This window comes from Octopus bimaculoides, chromosome 24 (assembly GCF_046866305.1).
Source record: "Octopus bimaculoides isolate indiv1 chromosome 24, ASM4686630v1, whole genome shotgun sequence".
NCBI lineage: Eukaryota > Metazoa > Mollusca > Cephalopoda > Octopoda > Octopodidae > Octopus > Octopus bimaculoides.
Window position 1 is genome coordinate 18,123,362 of NC_142951.1, and position 20,000 is coordinate 18,143,361.

Here is a 20,000-nt window from a genome sequence, read left to right on the forward strand (position 1 = left end):
TGCAGTGGAAACATCCTTCCTTACCTGCTGCAAAGGAGGCCAAGGTCATTTCATTTGTAGAAAAGGTGATGGCCTCAGTCTATTGAGATGCAAAAGGCATTGTGTTTATTGACTATCTTCAAAAGTGCCACACCATCAATTAAGAGTACTGTACCAACTTGCTGAGGCAGTTATGAAAGACTATCATGACCAAACATCCGGGGAAAACTAATGAAATGGTTCTTGTTTCAATAGGACAAAACTCCAGCACATAAGTCCTTCATTTGAATAGCTGCTGTGGATGACTGTGGCTTTGAACTGGTTGATCACCATCCAAATTCTCCTGATTTGTCATCATCTGATTATTATTTGCTCCCCAACATGAAAAAACACTTGACTGGGAACCAATATCACAGTGTTGATGATGTCATATCTGCTGCTGCTGCTGACTTTTTTGACCAACAGCATGACTGCTTCTTCAATAGGATGCAAGCACTGCAACTACAATGGAAGAAGTGTGTGAATTGAAAGGGGGACTGTGTTGAAAAATTAACCCCATTTGGTCCCATTCCATGAGAGTATCTTGGTCAACCTATGAACTTTTAAGCAAATCTACATAGGTGTAAGATATTGAAGTGGGGATTGATAAACCCAGTAGTTTCATAACACAGAGTTCTTAATGATATAAGATAGATCCACAATCTTACTGAAAAAGAGAAAGAAAAGATGAGGGGGAAAAAGCGTAGAAAACAAAAGACTAAAATGTTATCAGACTCAGTTGTAATCTGAAATTTCCCCACACTACTACAACTATTCTGTTAGTCAGTTATAGTGCTACGATTGTTGAAGTCTTGAATAACATGGAACCATCGAAGTTGTTTCATGTCTTAACTCTAATTTCTGAGTTTGATATATTATTTCTTGACAACTTTAAAAAGTTACTTTACTATTTATTTCTTTTTATAGGTTACATCTTAGCTTAAAATTCTCCTCATAAGCTGATACCTAACAGGGATATCATATATGGAACCCCTGTATATATTTACCCCAGTCTAAGTGTCTTTGAAGTTTCATCTAGGCCATACCATTTAACTCAGGTAAACAGGGATTTTTCAATGTCACATAACCTGTTTCCTCATTCTTTATACAATTGTTTCAATTTGGCCTCAGTTTTGGTTTTTCTAAATCCTTTCTCCTTGCTTTACTATTGCTGCTCAGTTTCTGATAATGGCTTGTCAGTGGTGTTCAGTGAATAACTTTACCTCCTGGTCCTTGTGCTTTGCAGTGCTTCATGCCCCTCATCTACTGTACTGTTTTTGTTTGTTTTTAAATATTTTTCTTTCAAATAAAGTGAAAAATGACTCATATTTATTATAAGATATCCCATGACTGTTTCATATAAAGGTCCTATAAGAAGGAGAATATAGTAGGTGCATTGGTCTGGGACCTGGTGAGCCAAGGTGGCGCCCAAGAATATTTGATGAGCTTCCTCTTAAAATCTGCATGCACACACACACACACACACACACACACACACACACGCGTGCACACACACACACGCACACACACACACACACACACACACACACACACACACACACACACAGAAATTTTGAACTCCTCCTCCACTCCATAGGCTTTACAAAATTTCTCTTGGGGGTCTCTGTTCTTATAAGATGCTCCATGTCTGTTTTTTAAGATACCCCAGTATAGTTTATTAGGAGATAATCCTTGTTAGTTTCGTATATCTTCATATCCATTTTCTTTCTATAAGTTATCTCTATAACCAGGTTTTTTACTAACAATTTCATTTTACACAAGTTTTTGAATAATTCCATTGATGAAATTTCTGCATGAATAGTTTTGATTTGTATATATGTGTGTTGTATGTATGTGGGTATGTGTGTAAGTATTATTTGCATATATGTGTGTATGTATGTATGTATGTATGTATGTATGCATGTGTGTGTATGTGTGTGTGTGTATATATATATATATATATATATATATATATATATATATATACAGGGGTTGGACAAAATAATGGAAACACCTTAAAATTTCAAACAAATTTATTTTAATATGGGGTAGGACTGCTTTGGCAGTGATTACAGCTTGAATTCTACAAGGTATGGACTCGTACAAAGTTTGAATTGTTTCCAAAGGAATTTTTGTCCATTCTTCTGCTAAAGCAGTCTCCAGTTCTTGTAGTGATGATGGAGGAGGATATCGACTCCTTACTTGTTTTTCTAAAATGCATCATAAATGTTCAATAATATTGAGATCTGGGGACTGTGGTAGCCAAATAAGATGTTCAACTTCACTAGAATGTTCCTCGTGCCATTCAGTAACAACTTTACCTGTGTGAAATGGTGCATTATCATCCTGAAAGCTTGCTTTTCTCTCCGGAAACAGTTCTGCAACCATAGGATGAATTTGATCAGATAAAATGCTTAATTAGTCTTGCCTATTAACTCTGCTATGAAGGGAAACCATTGGGCAGGCAGATTTCCAAGATATAGCTCCCCAGATGGAAGAAGGCAGTCTGGGTCAAAGCTTCTTTTGGCTGTCTCCACACGTATACTCAGCCACTGGTTGGAAATAAGGTAAAGAATGACTCGTCCGAGAAAATAACATTCTTCCACTGCTCTAGAGACCAATTCTGTAGGTTTTTACTTTACTCTAAACTCTTTGCAACGTTTGTTTTTGAAAGAAGTGGTTTTCCGGTTGCAGCCTTCCCATGAAATCTGGCTTTGTGCAGCTTCCGGCGAACAGTTTTTGTGGAAACTGGGTTCTTGAGGTGGTCATTAAACTCTGCAGTAATTTTGGGAGCTGTACTTTTGTGATCCTTTCTAACAATTCGTGTAAGAGTTCAATGGTCCCTATCTGAAAGTTTTGGTTTTCTTCTGGAGTTTTTGTTTCAATGAGGAGGTTTTCCCCTCTTTCTCAAAGGCTGTCATTACTTTTGAGACAGTACTTCTTGATACACCAAACATTTTGGCTGTTTTCGTTATGCTAGCACCTGCCATACGAACACCAACAATTTGACTTTTTTGAAAGTTTGATAGATCTGTCATTTTAATGAATTTTAATTACCTTTTTCTGATGATATCTGAAAAGAAACAGCAATTTTTTGCAAAACGTATTTAGCAACACTAATAATAAATTAAAAAACATAAAGATAAACAAGCTTTTGACAGTTTTATAGATATTTCAAAATTATGATGCTATGTTGCTAGGTGTTTCCATTATTTTGTCCAACCCCTGTATATATGTACATATGGGTAAATCCTAGCTGTTTCCTTTTGAAGCACATCTGCTCATTCCATTATTACAATCTAATATGTACTCCCAGTTGTTGTATGCTAGTTTAAAATACATATTAAAATTGAGAATTATGGAAATATTATTTTTGTAACAAAATAGGAAATTGGAAATTTTTTTATATTATTTATTCACCATTACATGTGTTTCATTTTCATATTATCTAATTTCTCTGTCTGAAAAATTTCCAACGGGAAATTCCTTACATGTAAAACTTTGTAATTCCTATTAGCAAATGAGCCCCTGAAATGGTAAATATATAACATCAAAAAAAGAAGATTCCAAATTCCTCTTTGTGTGTGGAAGTCCTTCCAAGCCTGTTTCTTTGCTCTAATAGCACTGTTAACTACACTGTTCCACCACCACATCACCCTAGGCGTTGCTGGCACTTTGTACCAGTCACAAATTTGGTTTGAGGCTCTCAGCAAGTTTTCCTGTAGGAACTTCCACTTACCCTCTATGCTACAAGTCTGTAACTCTTCCTCCTTCTCATTATATGCTTCATTTAGGACATCTCTAAATCTCTGACTAATCACAGGATCCTTAAGCTTCCATACCCTTCTTTTCCAAACTGGCTTGCTTCTTGGAATCCTTTGAGTCAGTAACCTGAAGTCCCCAATGAGTAACCTATGCTGTGGGGTACATTCTTCTCCAGGGAAGGCCTTTGCATTTATGAGTAGCCATGAATTCTGCTTTCTGGTAAGAATGTAGTCAACCTGGCTAGTATGGTCACCAGATTTATAGGTTATCATGTGACTGGCTGGCTTCATGAAGTTAGTGTTGCAGATCATTAGGTCATTCGAATCACAGAACTCTGGCAGCCTTGTACCCACCTCATTTCGGGAACCAATTATTTATATACATATATGTAGATATAGGGTAAAAATTAATAATTAATTGATATATGATAAATCATCATCATCATCATCATCATCATCATCATCGTTTAACGTCCGCTTTCCATGCTAGCATGGGTTGGACGATTTGACTGAGGACTGGTGCAACCGGATGGCAACACCAGGCTCCAATCTAATTTGGCAGAGTTTCTACAGCTGGATGCCCTTCCTAACGCCAACCATATAATTAATTGATATATGATAATTGATACATATATGTATGTATACATACATATATAGAAATGTATAAGTACACATGCACACATTCCTATTTTCATCTAATATCCATTCCAGCTGCTATGATTACTGTCTTAATGAATCATCATCATCATCATTGTCATTTAATGTTTGCTTTCCATGCTAGCTTGGGTTGGATGGCTTGACAAGAGCTAGCAAAGCCAGGGACCACATCAAATCTCATACTCTGTTTTGGCTTGGTTTCTACAGCCTTTCCTAACAGCAGCCACTTTACAGAAGGCTTTTTACATGGCACCAGCATCAGTGCTTTTTACACGGCACCAACACCCACACCAATGCTTTTTGCATATCGCCTTGGTTTTTGGATATCAATTGTGTTATGGTGGGCAGGTCTTCTTGAGTACAGCAATGCTCTACATATCTCAGTCCTCTATCATCTCCTTTGTAAGGCTCAGCATTTTGAGATTAGCCGTCAATACTTTGTCTCATGTCTTCCTGGTTCTCCCTCTTCCACAACTTCCCTTCTCTTTAAGTGTAGGATAGATGTTTGTGTGTTGTCTTCAGGAAATACTAATATTTAATGTAGAATACATTCATTCTCAGGGCATACTTATCCTCAGGGCACGCTCATCCTCAGGACACAGTCATACCCAGGACATTCTAACATTATGAGATGACGAAGGAACATAATTTGCTAGAAGTGGCAGCCAAATCTCTCTGAAATCTGTCTACCTATATACATGTCTACTCTAGGTAGATAGATAGATAGATAGATAGATAGGTAGGTAGGCAGGTAGGTAGGTAGGAAGGAAGGTAGGTAGGAAGGAAGGTAGGTAGGTAGGTAGGTAGGTGGGTGTGTGGGTGTGTGGGTGGGTGGGTGGTTAGGTAGGTAGGTAGGTAGGTAGGTAGGTAGGTTGGTTGGTTGGTTGGTTGGTTGGTGCTTCAGTACAGTCTAGATACAGTGTAGATTTTTACATCTCAAGAATAAAATGTTTCAGGAAAATATACAATTTCATCATACAATAAATAACCATGGAATTTCCATGGGTACTGCTAGTATTATATAAAAAGAATAACAAATGGAGTTTAAAATTTACTACAGCTGTTTTGGTATAATTTTATTGATATGTTCATAGATAACACCATAGTATAGAACCACCATCTTTGGGTAAAATTTTAAACATGTATAAACATTGACGATGCATATAGACTCTAATGAATCCTGTTACTAATCTATAATATATATATATATATATATATATATATATATATATATATACACACACACACAAAACTTTTATAATTATAAGCATAATTATAATTAGGGTTCAGCAAAATTGCTTCACACATACTGAAATTTAGAAATACCAGTTAAATACTATTCCACTACCATAAGATATCTCCCAGACAGCAATACTCCCAAATCCCGCAGGCAAAGAGAAAAAAATAACGAATCCACCCGGCTTTGATCAACTATAAACGCGTTTCTGGATTAAAGATATGTAAAATATCATCTTTACTCACTTATTTCCGTCTTCAGTATAGTATTTCAATCATAAATTTGAGAGTACTAATAATTAAAATATGTATTCGACCAAGCACCATCGAATAGCTTATATCCAAAAACCAGTACTTCTGAATTTATATAGACGAGTGAGAACTCATATTCTTCCCCAATCACCCTCTTTGCCTGCATGAGTTGGGAGTATTGCTGTCTGGGAGATATCTTATAGTAGTGAAATAGTATTTAACTGCTACTTCTAAATTTCGGTATGTGGTGAAGCAATTTTGCTGAACCCTAATTATAATTATGCTTATAATTATAAAATTTTTATATAAGTTTACCGATAATGGTTCTTTTAACATACCGAACTACTTGGTAGAATTATTAATTATTAATTTTATCCTATATTATTATTGATTATATATATATATATATATATATATATATATATATATATATACATACACACACACATGTTTAGTTATTGTTTCATCATCCTCTCTCTCTCTCTCTTTCTTTCTTTGCAGATTTCCAGTTCAATGATTGAGTCAACTGTCACTGCCACTGACAGTGATTGTGGCAGTGTCAACAGTGACAATGGTAGTCTGAATAACAGCTTTCACCTACCAAAACTTTATCATGTTGGCTCACTAGATTCAGGTTATTATTGTGGAGTTGACAGCAGTACGTCTCATCGGCAGAGTAGAGGGAGTCTGACCATGTCTGACAGTATGTCTCTTTCGAGTATTAGCTCAAACACAGAGGACTGCCGATTCCGACGCATTGAGAATGTGTTGCCAAATAGCCATGTGGATGGGGAGAACAACCTTGAGGTGATCCATGTGAAGTCAAAGGTGTTGAAGCGGAAGAAACGGGAACAGCCACGCATAAAGAAAGATGCCATCAGTAAAAATCACTTACCAAACACTGATAATGCCACTTTGGTGAAAACAAATGCAACAACAACCAGAACGAGAGCAGCAACACTAACAGCAGCAACATCACTAAAAACAACAACAAGAAACATAAGTGTAATTACAACAAAACCAACTCCAGTATCTAAAAGTAATCCTATGCTCAGTGTGCCTGAGAAAGACACCCTTTCAAACTCTTACTCAAAAGCAGTAAAAAATAATAAAGTTCTTCAAAAGAAAGCTGTTGTCAACAATCAAAAGAAGTCAGACAAACAAAATGATGTGATTTTGGACAATAAGACATCATGTGAGGAAGAGAAGGGTGATCAGTTAATTAGTTCAGTCATCTTAAATGGCAAACCTGTTGATATTGTAGATAAAAAAGAGGAAATATTAACTGACTCATCTCCATCAGAAACTGTAATCAGTGATCAGTTACCTAAAGAGGGTGATGAAGATACTAAAGAGAACAAAGATAGTTCTGAAGCAGAAGAGGTAGAGGAGAGTGAAGGTTCAACTGAGGGCTGTGTTGATGTGGCTGAAGTGACCTCCTTAGGTGGTTACAATGCTGACTGCTCTTCTTCATGTGAAGATAAGACAAGGGCTTCATCATGTGACCTGATTGTCACAAACAGTGCCCAGAAACCCTCTGTTGATGATGAAGAGGAGGACATTTATTGTAAGACTGATACTGCCGATAGACACTCTAGCTCAGTGCCATGTCGTAAACAGGTGTTCAGTGATATATTCCCGGTTGATGAAGATGTCCATCTTCGTAAGATGTATCCCAGACATGATGCTGATAGTTTGCAGGAAAATGCTCTACAGCCTGATCCTGGACAAGTTATGTAAGTGCAGCAGCATTTTATTTCTCCTTACTCTCTCATTTCTCACCTCTCTTTATCTGTCTTCACCTCTTTCTCCCTCTTTTCCTGCTTTCTCTTTCATTTCTCTCCCTCTCTCTTTCCTCTCTCTTTTTCTCCCATCTCTGTTTTCCTCTCTCCACTCTCTCTTTCTTCTCTCTCTACTCTTTCTACTTACTCTCCATTCTCTTCCTCTTCCCTCTCCTCTCTCCTCCCTCTCTTGAATGGATGGATGGGAGTAGCTAGAAAGAAGATAAAGATGATGGCAACAAGGTGGCAAAGTGTATTCTCACGATACAAGAAGGTGAGTGTAAGGGAGAATACAGACAGAGGACGAGGAAGGGTAGGTAAGTTTGTAAGAGTGTGAGAAGAGGATGACAGTTGGTTGAAGATGGGAATAGAGGCAAATGTAGTGAATGATGAACAAGGAGGGTGGTGTGATCAGTTTAAATATCAGTTTTGCGGGAGCAAGGTGGAAGAAATAGGGGTTGTTCAGGATAAGTGGCCAGTACAGAAAAGCTAGAGGGCAACAATATAATAAACTTGTTGATAGATCAGAAGTAGGGCGATAAGGTGCAGAGTGGGGAAATGGAAGAGAGAAAGAGATATACAGTGGCAGAAAGGAAGGTCAGAGGTGTATATAATGAGTGGGGGGTGGTGATGATAAACAATTTATGTGAGAGGGTGTTGAGAATGATAAGAGATACAAGAGAGTGTTGTGAATGATAGCGGACATGAGAAGGTGTTAAAGATGAGGTATGACAGAGAGAGGGAGAGATAACTGAAAGTTTAGAAGGGTGTAATCAGTAGAAAATAATGGAGAATGAAGAATGGATGTTAAAAGGGAGAGGTTGTGGGGGGGGGGGGGGGTAACTGATAGCAAAGAATAATGAAATATGTGCAATTCTGTTCTCATATGATTACAGCAACTGAATAATGCTGTACTAGGAAGAATGATGAAGTGTAAGGAAGATGAGAGGTAAGGAAGGTTTTACAGGAAGAGATTGGGTGCAGGGGCTTGGTTCAGTGGGTATAGACATAAACATAATGCGTCTAGGACTTCCCTTTCACTGTGACAGATGGATCTTCTCAAACACAGTCAATTGCTAACCATCATGAACCTTTTATCATCTCCTTCATGAAGCTCAACATCTTGAAATTAGCTTTCACTACCTTCTTCCATGTCTTACTTGGTCTTTCTTTTCCCCAAGTTCCAGTCACTTTAATGTCACTTCTTTATGTGGCCATCTTCATCCATATACATCCCATGACCATGCCGGCACAGTTTTCTCTCTTGTGCACTATATCTGATCCCTCTTATGCCCAATTTTTCTCTTGACATATCTGCACTTTGTTGTATAAGCACTCTGACATTGCACAACTTTCTAGTCTTTGTATGTCCTCTTCATCTAAGGCTCATATCTCACTACTGTGTAGCATTGCTGTCCATACACATGTGTCATATAATCTGCTTTTCACTCGGAGATCTTTTGTTACAAACGGAGGTAATAGCTCTCTGAACTTTCTCCAGGTTGTTCTTATTCTAATTACTATATTTTCAGAACACCCTCCACCATAACTTATTAATCACTTAGGTAACTGAAACTATCTTATACCTGCTGAGACCTTCATAGTCATTGGAGAAAATTTATTTTGTTCTTAAAATAAATTCTAACATTGGATAATCTAGTCCTATAAACCACTAAAACTATGGCAGAGTTGTCACTGAAATGCATGTATTTGATCATAGGTTTGTACTCTGAATCAGAGTTAAACTGGAATTAAACAACAGCAGACGCAAATACCCACCCTCTCTCCAAACCACAATGGAGCTTCTACGTAGTCACATGATCTGCAAGAAATCGCAATCAAATGTCACATAGCTGTTTTAAAAAGGACACATTGGATAATGTGATCCTGGGTTCACTGTGACTAGATAAAAGATGGGATAGTCATAGCTGGAGTGCTTTGATTATAAGTGTGCTTGATTTGAAGCTAAAAAACAATAATGACCACAATTAAACAAAAAATCCCTCTTTAACAAAACATTAGGTACACATATAATTACTCCACTTGAGTTTCTGATGCAAATATTGTATGTTCAATATCTACTGCTGTCAATGTCTTCAACTTGGTGACACATTGATCTATTTTACAGGTGAGTGCAATTGGAATGGAACAGGATTCTTGAGTCTTTTATTCAAGGCTGAGTGCAGCTGGAGTGGACTGGGATAAGTGTATTAGGTGCTTTTTGCATGGCACTAGCATTTGTGTGCTCAACAAGTAACTTGCAAGACAAAGGCCCCCTAGACTGGGTGGGTGGGAGTATTTAGGGAGGTGGCTTTGTGCCAGTTGATGAGAGGTTAAAAAGAAGTATAAAGATAGGGGTCTTGCTGTAGAGAAGATACATGGATACACCATTTGGAAAAGAAACGAAAGAAAGATAGAGAGACAGAGTTAGAGTGAATGAAAGAAATGGTGGTGGAGATGTGTTGGGACCTATCCTCAAGGTAGAGTGGGGGTGGATTTAAGTGAAAGGATACAGAGGATTGGACTAAGTGAATGGGCAGGGGGACTAGAGGGGAAGTAATGTGAGGAGAGATGGCATAGAGGTGACTGTAGCAAGTGATAGTGAGAGAAAGTGGAGTTGTTAGGGGTGAGGGTGGGGTGGGGTTATAATAGATATGAGGTTGTTGATAAGTGCTAAAGCTGAAGTATAACAGGCTGAAGGCACAGAAAGGATTAGTGGAAACTGGGAAGAGAAAATAAGGAGAAATGGAAGTGTTTTGGGGTGGAAGGAAGGTAACTAAAGGGAGGGGACATAGTATGTGTTTCTTCTGCTCTCAGGTGATTACAACAGCTGAGTATTACCAAAGATAAGGCAGTGGTGAGATGTGAGGGAAATGCTTGATGGAATGAGAGAAACACATACAACCATTGCGAAGTGATTTTAGGATACCAGTTCTGTTGTGGTGGTTGGGTCTTCTTGAGTATAGCAAGACACTAGTCATCTCAGTCTTTTGTCATCTCCTCTGTAAGGCTCAGCATCTTGAGAGCAGTCTTCATTACTTCATCCCATGTCTTTCTGGGTCTCCCTCTTCTGCAGGTTCCATCCAATTTTAGTGATCAGCACTTCTTTATGCAACTCTCCTTGCCCATATGCATTACATGATCAAACCAGAGCAGTATTCTCTCTTGCACACTACATCTATTTCCTCTTATGCCTAATTTTTCTCTCAATACACTAGGTACACTATATACACTGACATTGAAAATCCAATGGAGCATATTATCTTCACTCCTCTCAAGTCTTTGCATGACCTTAGCATTCTCTCTATCATGTGGCATTGCTGTTCATACACAAACATCATGTTATGTTTCCCTCGGATGACTCGTAGAGATAACACGAGTTGTACAATTTAATTATTACATTTATTATTCAATTACATACAAAGAACGCACTCACCCAATGTTCGTTATGAATAAACAAAAGTCATGTCCGCCATATATATATCAATGACATTTTACTACGACAGTCCCACAAGACAACAACAATGAAACAATGAACTCAGACGAACCACATGACACACGGAACGTCAGACGAATTCCATATCTAACAGTCCATATAACACCTCCCCACTGAAATTGATGCTACACAAGAAGTATCAACAGCAAAGTCTCTCTTGGGTTTTACGGGTTCTCTTGGACCGTCTTGGGTTGTCTGGTCCATACTCTGGAACGGGTAACATGGTCTTGGGTCTGGTTTGTCTTTGTGTTAGTGGCACAGTTTCCGAGATCTCCATCGGGTGATCTGTTGCAAATTCAAATACAGTGTTTTCTGCATCACCAGGTTCATTGTCTTCCTCAGTTGTGTACCGCGGTCGCAGCTGTTCCCAGTGTCATCTCCACATCGGGCCATGAGGTATGACCTTCACGTTAAAGCAGCGAGTACCCAATGACTTCTTAATGATTGCTGGTACCCATCGGGGATCTTTGTCTCGGCGAGGTCCATAGTAGAGTGCATACACAGGATCTCCGGCTTTGTACTGCCTGGTAACTTTAGCGACATCAGCCGAGCTTGGAGTCACCTGAGACTTATGTGCTTCCTTAGACTGTTTGCCTTGAGCAATGTGTACTGGCGATGGCAGCAGAGAATCAATCCTTGTTCGTATCTGCCGGTGATTCAAAAGTTCACTTGGAGAGAATCCACAGGATGTCGGTGTTCTCCGGTACTGCATCAAGAATTCTTGAAGTGCTCGTGTCGGCGGAAGAGAAGACTTCCTCAGAGCTTGTTTGAAGGTCTGCACCAAACGTTCCGCTGCTCCGTTGGTAGCTGGGTGGTAAGGTGCACCTGTCAGGTGTGTGATCCCGCGTTCTTTGCACCAGCTCTGGAACTCCTCAGACGTAAAAGTTGGTGCATTATCGGTGACCAGTGTGTGAGGAAATCCGAAGTGCGCAAAGTCTTCCTCAAGCAGATTTAAAGTGGCTTTGGAGGACGTGGAGGAAGTAGGATGAATGCATGGGTACTTGGAATAAGCATCTGTGATCACCAGCCAATCTCTACCCATAAAATTTATTGCATGGTCCAGATGTAAGCGGCTCCACGTCTTTTCTGGTAACATCCATGGGTGAACTGGAGGCTTAGATGGCTGCCTTTGATGTTCGTTACACGAATCACATCGTCAACTGGCTATCTCTATAGCAGCATCGATACCAGGCCAATAAACAGCAGTTCTTGCTAGTTGTTTCATGCGTTCCATGCCAAAATGTCCAAGATGCAGAAGATTGAGGATCTTTGGCTGCAAGCTATGTGGAATCACAACTCTAGATCCATGTATAAGGCATCCATGACAGATACTAAGTGAGTTTGATAACTTACGGAACTTGTTGACTTCGTCATTGATCTCCATGTTCTTTGGTGGCCAGCCTTCACGGACGTAGCGCATCACTGTAGATATCACTGGATCTTTCCCTGACTCTTGACGGAGGACGTTAGCATCCACAGGTTGGACTTGAATACTAAGAGCTTTGATGGCACACACCATGTCTATGTCTTCCCCATTTTCCTTTCTGTCAAAGTCGTTGTCATCACCGAATGGCAAGCGACTGAGGGCATCACCATTGCCATGATCTGCTGATTTCCGATATTCAATGGTGTAGTCAAACTGGTTCAGCCACAGGGCCCATCGTGCTAGTCTGTTAGCAGCGAGAAGTGGCGTCCCTTTCCTCGGACTGAATAGTGATGTCAGTGGCTTGTGGTCAGTCACGAGTACGAATTTACGACCATACAAATATTGGTAAAACTTCTGCAAGCCAAATATGATAGCTAGGGCTTCCTTTTGAATTTGACTGTAGTTACGCTGTGCAGAAGTGAGAGTCTTGGACATATTGGATATTGGGCGCTCGCTTCCATCAGGATAGCGGTGAAATAGGACTGCTCCAATACCAACGTTTGATGCGTCACAAGCCAGTCCCAAAGTTTTGTTTGGATCGAAGTGTATCAGAACTTGACTTGATGAAAGTACATTTTTCAAGTGATCAAAAACTGACTGTTCCTCATCTCCCCACTTCCAAATAGTTGACTTTTTCGTAAGGCAATAGAGTGGCTCTGCTATACTGGCTAAGTTTGGGATAAACTTTCCATAGAACTGAACTGAACCTAGGAAAGATTTCAAGCTTGATTCGTTCGTTGGAGATGGCATCTTTAAGACTGCTTCGACTTTGGATCCCTTAGTGATCCCTTCAGTCGACAAAATGTGTCCAAGGTATTCTACATTGGGTAGTGCAAACTGGCACTTTTCACGGCGACATCTGAGTCCATTGTCGCTTAGACGTGTGAGCAGACACTTTAGGTTGTTTAAGTGACTGTTTGCATCTTTCCCACTGACGAGCATGTCATCCTGGAAGACGGCCACTCCAGGTAGATCATGGGTCAGGTTTTCCATGATCTCCTGAAAGTAACCAGGTGCTGACTTGATTCCGAAAGGGAGTCGTTGTTGCAGGAGTACTCCACGGTGAGTGCTGAGTGCAAGTCTGCGTTGACTTTCTGGAGCCAGTTTGATCTGATTATAGGCATCAGCAAGGTCTATCTTTGTATATCCGAATCCACCTCCGAGTTTCTGCATCAGTTCAGCAGGGAGTGGCATTGGATGACGGTGATCAGCAAGTTGGTCATTAATTCCCACAGAGTAGTCACCACAAATCCGTAGTTTGGGCTTCAGGTTGCTTGAAGCGTGTGCTTTACGAATCGGTACCACTGGCGTTCCGTATTCATTGAATTGAACAGGCTTCCAGATTCCCTTCCAGGATACATCCCTTCTGCACCTTCCCTCTTAGCTTGGCTGTCTATGCTTTTCAAACCTAGAGCAGTGTCTACGGAAATTCCCAGAGTCTGGATAGCATTCCGACCCAGCAAATTAAGATCAGAGATCTTGGTGACTATGTAAGGTATAAGATCCTGCTTACCAGTTGTTGGATCCTTGGTTTGGCCCATGAAAGTTCCTAGAACAGGCAGGTTGTGCTTGCTGGCAGATTCATAGCGATGCTTGACATCTTGCAGCTTTGGTCTTCCAAGTTGTTTCCAGACCGACAAGGAAACAAAATTGCCTGTAGTAGCAGTGTCCAATTCCATTGTGAACAATCTGTTCTGGATTGTTACTGGCACAATTAAACTGTGAGTGTCTCGGGAAACTTCACCTAGGATCGCCTTGACTAGCTCAGCTTTTGTGATTCTTTTCACGGGAGTTTGTGAATGGCCATTGCGTTGCTGATGTTGTTTTTTCCTACACACCGCTTGCAAATGACCCTTTTTATCACAAAAATGACATTTGGTTTCCCTGAAAGGACAGTCTGTTGCTTTGTGGGCCTTTCCTCATCGGTAGCATTTCTCCTGGTTTGTGGAATAAGACTGCTGATGGCTCTTTTGAAGACTCTTATTCCTGTTCTGCTGGACCTTGTACACCTGCTTGGTTTTGGAAGCGTATACAGTTTCTTTTGCAACCTTTGCTGCGTCTTCAGTCTCAATGGCAACCTGGACAGCATGGGCAAAATCTAGTTCTGAGTCTTTTATCTTAAAAAGCGCCTTCAGAACCGCTTCATTGTTAACCGAACATATGAATCTCTGTCTCAGAGCTTCATCCTGTGGGTTGGTGATCGCTGGAAAATCACAGGTAGCTGCATCTTGGCGTATACGTGCTGCCAGCTCCTGGAGAGTTTCGCCTGGCTTCCGCTGCATATCACTCCAAAACTTGAAACGCTCTCTCACAATGAAAAGTTTAGGGTCGAACTGTTCCTTCATGAAGTCAACGATTTCGTCCATTATCAAGTTGTTGATATCTTTAGGCGGATTTTGTTGGGTAGCCAGATTAGCAAGTTGTTTGTAAACAGTAGCAGTCTGATTGGTCAGGAACACTTGTGCCATGCGTTTTTCAGGTACAGCATTAGCAGCCACAAATGTACGGAATCTTGACCAGTAATCAGGCCATAGTTCTGTCGCTGAATCAAATGCAGTAAATGGTGGAATCGACACTGTTGTTGAAGCAGCTGAAAAATAGCCACTAGAATCGCCTTCAACTTGTCGAGCACCAAACAGTTTTAACAGAGTGTCCATATCTCTCTGATGTTGTTGCATTTGCTTGTCCATTTGTTCCCTAAACAATTTAATAAGTTCTACTGTCTGTTTTTCAGCCATTGTTATTACGATGAATAATTTTACGGTAAAGTAAGCATGTATCCTATCGGCGACGCCAATAAACTCTGTTATGTTTCCCACGGATGACTCGTAGAGATAACACAACGAGTTGTACAATTTAATTATTACATTTATTATTCAATTACATACAAAGAACGCACTCACACAATGTTCGTTATGAATAAACAAAAGTCATGTCCGCCATATATATATCAATGACATTTTACTACGACAGTCCCACAAGACAACAACAATGAAACAATGAACTCAGACGAACCACATGACACACGGAACGTCAGACGAATTACATATCTAACAGTCCATATAACACATCATATAATCTTTCTTTCATTTGAAGGGCGAGACCTTTGGTTGCCAACAGAAGTAAAAGTTCTCTGAATTTTATCCATTGTCTTCTTATTCTAGCAATCACACTTTTAGAACATCCTCCTCCTCTGATAATTTTGACTGAAGTTATCTAAAACCTCTAGAGAGCCTCTGAAGTATTAGTGAAGTTTAATTTCCTGTGAATCTGTAGACTTTATGGCTCCTGTGCATCTTCCACACAAAAACACAACTTTTTTCATTAACCTTCCTGTGATTCCACTGCACCTGTTGTGTATGCATATCTTGCTCTGGGTACACCATATGGAATCTCTGCCTACACCTTTTCTACATATGAAGTGGGAAGGGTCCTAACTGTTTTCTTGTTTACTAGAACCTTGATCTATGCTAAGCTAACTTCAAGACTCTTCAATTCCATGTTTTCCTTCTACACCTGGAATTTCTTTCCTAGTTCTGTTACAGATTCTGCTATGAGAGCAAGATTATCAAAAAATATTCCAACTATTATAGAGTGCAGCTGTAACAATTACTGTTGCTATTAGGAACCTTTGAAAGATCCTTAGTTGCTTTACTTATTGGAAATAACAGCTAAATCTTGAAATTGTACTCTATTGTCTAAAGAACAAAGCAGTGTATAATGTAATTCTAGATACACTATGTATTGAAACAACTCAAGATTGTCACAGCTACTCATTCAAGGCTGGCCTATAGCTAAATGCAACTGCTGTGAAATTCATGGCAGAATCAGTAGATTATCATCAGTTAATAATGCCTTGTGGTATATAGTTTTCTCCTTTTACAAACTGTTTTCAGATCCTGCAATCCACATTCCTGGCACTAATTTCTATTAATTCTTTTTCCCAATTATCTTTTAAACTGAAGTTATGCTTTATTACCATAATTTCATCATCAATTTAACATTTACTTTTCCTTAATGGCATGGGTTGGATGGAACATTTTGAGACAGTGTCTTACAGTTGCTGGGTGTCCTTCTTGATACCCACTCTTTAAATTATGTCTTATGCATGAAGGTATATGGTTCTTTTCTGAAAAAAACCTGGGATACATAAGGTGTTTGGAATAAATATGGTATCTGAGAGACACATGATATATAATCGATAACATTTGTAGAATAGTGAGGATTGTCATGTGTTTTAATGAAAAAGTTGAGATTGTGCCTAGTCAGAAGTAATAGCATAAATTATTAAACCTTCTCTATTTTCCTCTTCATATGCATTTTTCATTTCAGGATAGATAATCACATTCTACTTTACCTGATGCTGGAAATATTTGAAGAAAACGAAAAATTCCTTAAGGTTTGAATTCACATCATTTTTTTTTTTTGTGTGTATTGTATCTTGTCCTTTGATATTGTCCTCCATGTCTTGGGCTTTTGTGGGCCCAAGACATGGAAGACAACCTTTACAGTTTTCATATTCCAATAATAATAATCATACTATAAGGGGCGTAATGTCTGTCTGTCTGTCTGTACCCTCCTGGCGGTCACACAGTTGGACCAATGGTCACAATGTTTTATGGGATTACGAAGGAGGTAATCAGGCAGGTTTTTAGAGAAAAAAAACTGAAAATCTATGATCATTTAGTGAATATTGAAGGTAATTGTTCAGTTTACGGGCGCACAAAAAGTAATTAAGAATTAAGGAGAGATAACTTCTAATAAAAGAAGCGAAGGGAAGTAAATCAACTTCCTTCCCCCCTTCATTACATTATAAGCTTTATTAAGGAATGATTGTGATGGCTCTGGCTCATCTTTAATCGGTGTATGACTATTATGAACTTTGTCAATAACGATTGTATGCATAAAGTTGTGTAATGCTTTATTAAATTTTCCTTCGTTCCACACCATTATGGCCTGGAGACGGAAATCAGGAATTGGTAGGACTACCAGGAAAGCTGCTGCTATAAAAAGGTTTAAGATTTCCAGCTGCCTCAACCTGAATATAACGAAACCAGTCAACTGATGCCAAAGATTATCACAGAAGAATATGTAACTATGACTCAGAGAGTCTTCGAATAGTGTCTACTGATGTCTACAATACTCTAAATACTGACCAATAGCACGACTTTCAAATCGTTGTAAACTCACTTTTACAACAACAGGAAAACAAGGTTTTCGCCTTTAGCATGAGTGGTGGAACTAGCAAAACATATCTTATCAATGCCATCATAGATTTTCTGTAATTGGAGAAAAAACTCGTATTCGCCACAGCTCTATCTGGGATTGCAGGAACGTTGCTGCACAATGGCCGGACATTTCATTCTTGGTTCAAAGTGCCCATAAACATAACACTAGAATCCTGCTGAAATGTGTCATCTCAGGATGCAACTGCGCAACTCTTCAGAATGACCAATCTAATAACAGTCAATGAAGTCAGCCAAGATGACAAGCTCATATACAAATGCTTGGATCGTTCCCTATGCGATATCAGAGTGAATGAATCCCTGTTTGGGGGAGCATGTGTTCTTTTTGTAGGCAACTGGAAGCAGATTCTACCTGGAGTCGAGCCCAAATAGTGCAAGCCACCTTGAAAACATCGTACATCTGGAGGTCTGTGATGGAGTTGAGTCTGAAGAAAAACATGAGGGTACGAAATTCTTCAGATGCAACTTTTGCAATCTATTTAAGTGACATCAGTTCCGGACAATGTTCGTTCTCTGACTTACTGAGGAATGTGATTTGAATTAGGTCAGATTTTGTACTCGAAATATCATCTGTTTCCGAAATATGCAAATTCGTCTTTAATGATTTAAGTGAAAACTACAAAATCGCATCATAGCTGTGTTTGCGAGCTGTCATCACCTCAACCAATGAAATGGTAAACTTTGAATGAGAACATGATTAGCAACTTCCCTGAGGAAAGTCGAGAATACTGTAGTTCGGATACAAAAGATAACGAAGCTACCACCAGTACCCACAAGATTTCTTGAACAACTTAAATCCATCAGGATTGCCACTCCATAAAATCGAATTGAAAAAATAAAACTAGAAAATTACTATTTTTAAATCTCACAACGTGAGATATTCAGCAACAGTACTTTGTAGAAAAGATTGTTTGCCAATATAGAATGGCAGTCCTGGTTTAGGACGAATGTTGCTGTAATTTAGCCCCAAGAGACATCGTCTCCAGCTGGCTATTCGACACAATCTGTGTCCTTATATTTTCGAACAAGGGAATCTAGCACCCCCACTCAGCTCAAAACAATATCTGTGTATTGTGACTTCCGGGTTATTATTCTGTGCTGATGAAGGGAAATAACCTGGAAATCACGATACACAGATGAGCTGAGTAAGGGTGCTAGATTCCCTTGTTCGAAAATATAAAGATACAGATCGTGTCGAATAGCCAGCTGGAGACGATGTCTCCTGGGGCTAAATTACAGCAACATTTGTCCAAAACCAGGACTGCCATGTTATGTTGGCAAATATTCTTAAGAATTTTGATCCAGCCAATGGACACTGCAATAGAACAAAATACACCGTAGCAGAACTAAATTTCAGTGTTATCGAAGCAGTGATTGCAACTGGCCCCCACAATGGTAAACGCCTGTTCATTCCATGGATACATCTTATACCAACCGAAAACCAGTTTCCGTTCTAATTAAGATGCAGGCAGTTTCTTATAAAACTGGCATTCTCATTCATAGCAAACAAGTCACTGGGCCAGATTTTAGATCGTGTAGGTGTATTTTTACCCATTCCAATGTTTACACATGGCCAGTTATACATCGCTATGAGTAGAGCAACAGACTCCAGTAATTTGAAAATTAGTGTCGACCACACACAAAATATCGTCTACAAAGAAGTTTTTTAATCATATTGATATTAAAATCCATTTATATATTTTTCAATACATACTGTTGTTATGATTTCCCTCCCTCATTTTATGCCTCCATTGTAGATATGTAGATTTGCTAGTAATAATAATAATAATTATCATTATTATTTGTTTAACCCCTTAACCTATCTCTTGCTCTCCACTTACTCTTTTACAGATGTTTGTCACTCGTGAAGGCCAGAATGAAGGGCAGACAACTCATGTTTTTGTTGTAATAACAGCCCAAAGTATATATTTACTCAAACAAAACATTGGTGACCAGAAGTTTATAAAAGAATCTAGTATTCCCTTCCATGAATTGGATTATATTTCTGTGAGTACAACGAACTGTTATTACTGTGTTCTGTGGTAAGGTGATGATGTTTAAATTCTCTTTGAATTAAGGACAGGATGAAGGGTTTCAATTCTTTTACTGGATCTAACTTTTAAA

At 39.1% G+C, this 20,000-nt stretch overlaps 1 protein-coding gene across 1 annotated transcript in view; it reads left to right on the forward strand.

Annotated features, from left to right (window-relative positions):
* Positions 1-20,000, forward strand: part of LOC106872571 (pleckstrin homology domain-containing family M member 2) — a 199,585-nt gene that overhangs the window by 145,347 nt on the left and 34,238 nt on the right. The window contains exons 7-9 of the mRNA XM_014919604.3: positions 6,429-7,663; positions 16,963-17,029; positions 19,728-19,883. Coding sequence (XP_014775090.1) covers positions 6,429-7,663; positions 16,963-17,029; positions 19,728-19,883 — 1,458 coding nt within the window. The remainder of the gene's footprint in view (positions 1-6,428; positions 7,664-16,962; positions 17,030-19,727; positions 19,884-20,000) is intronic.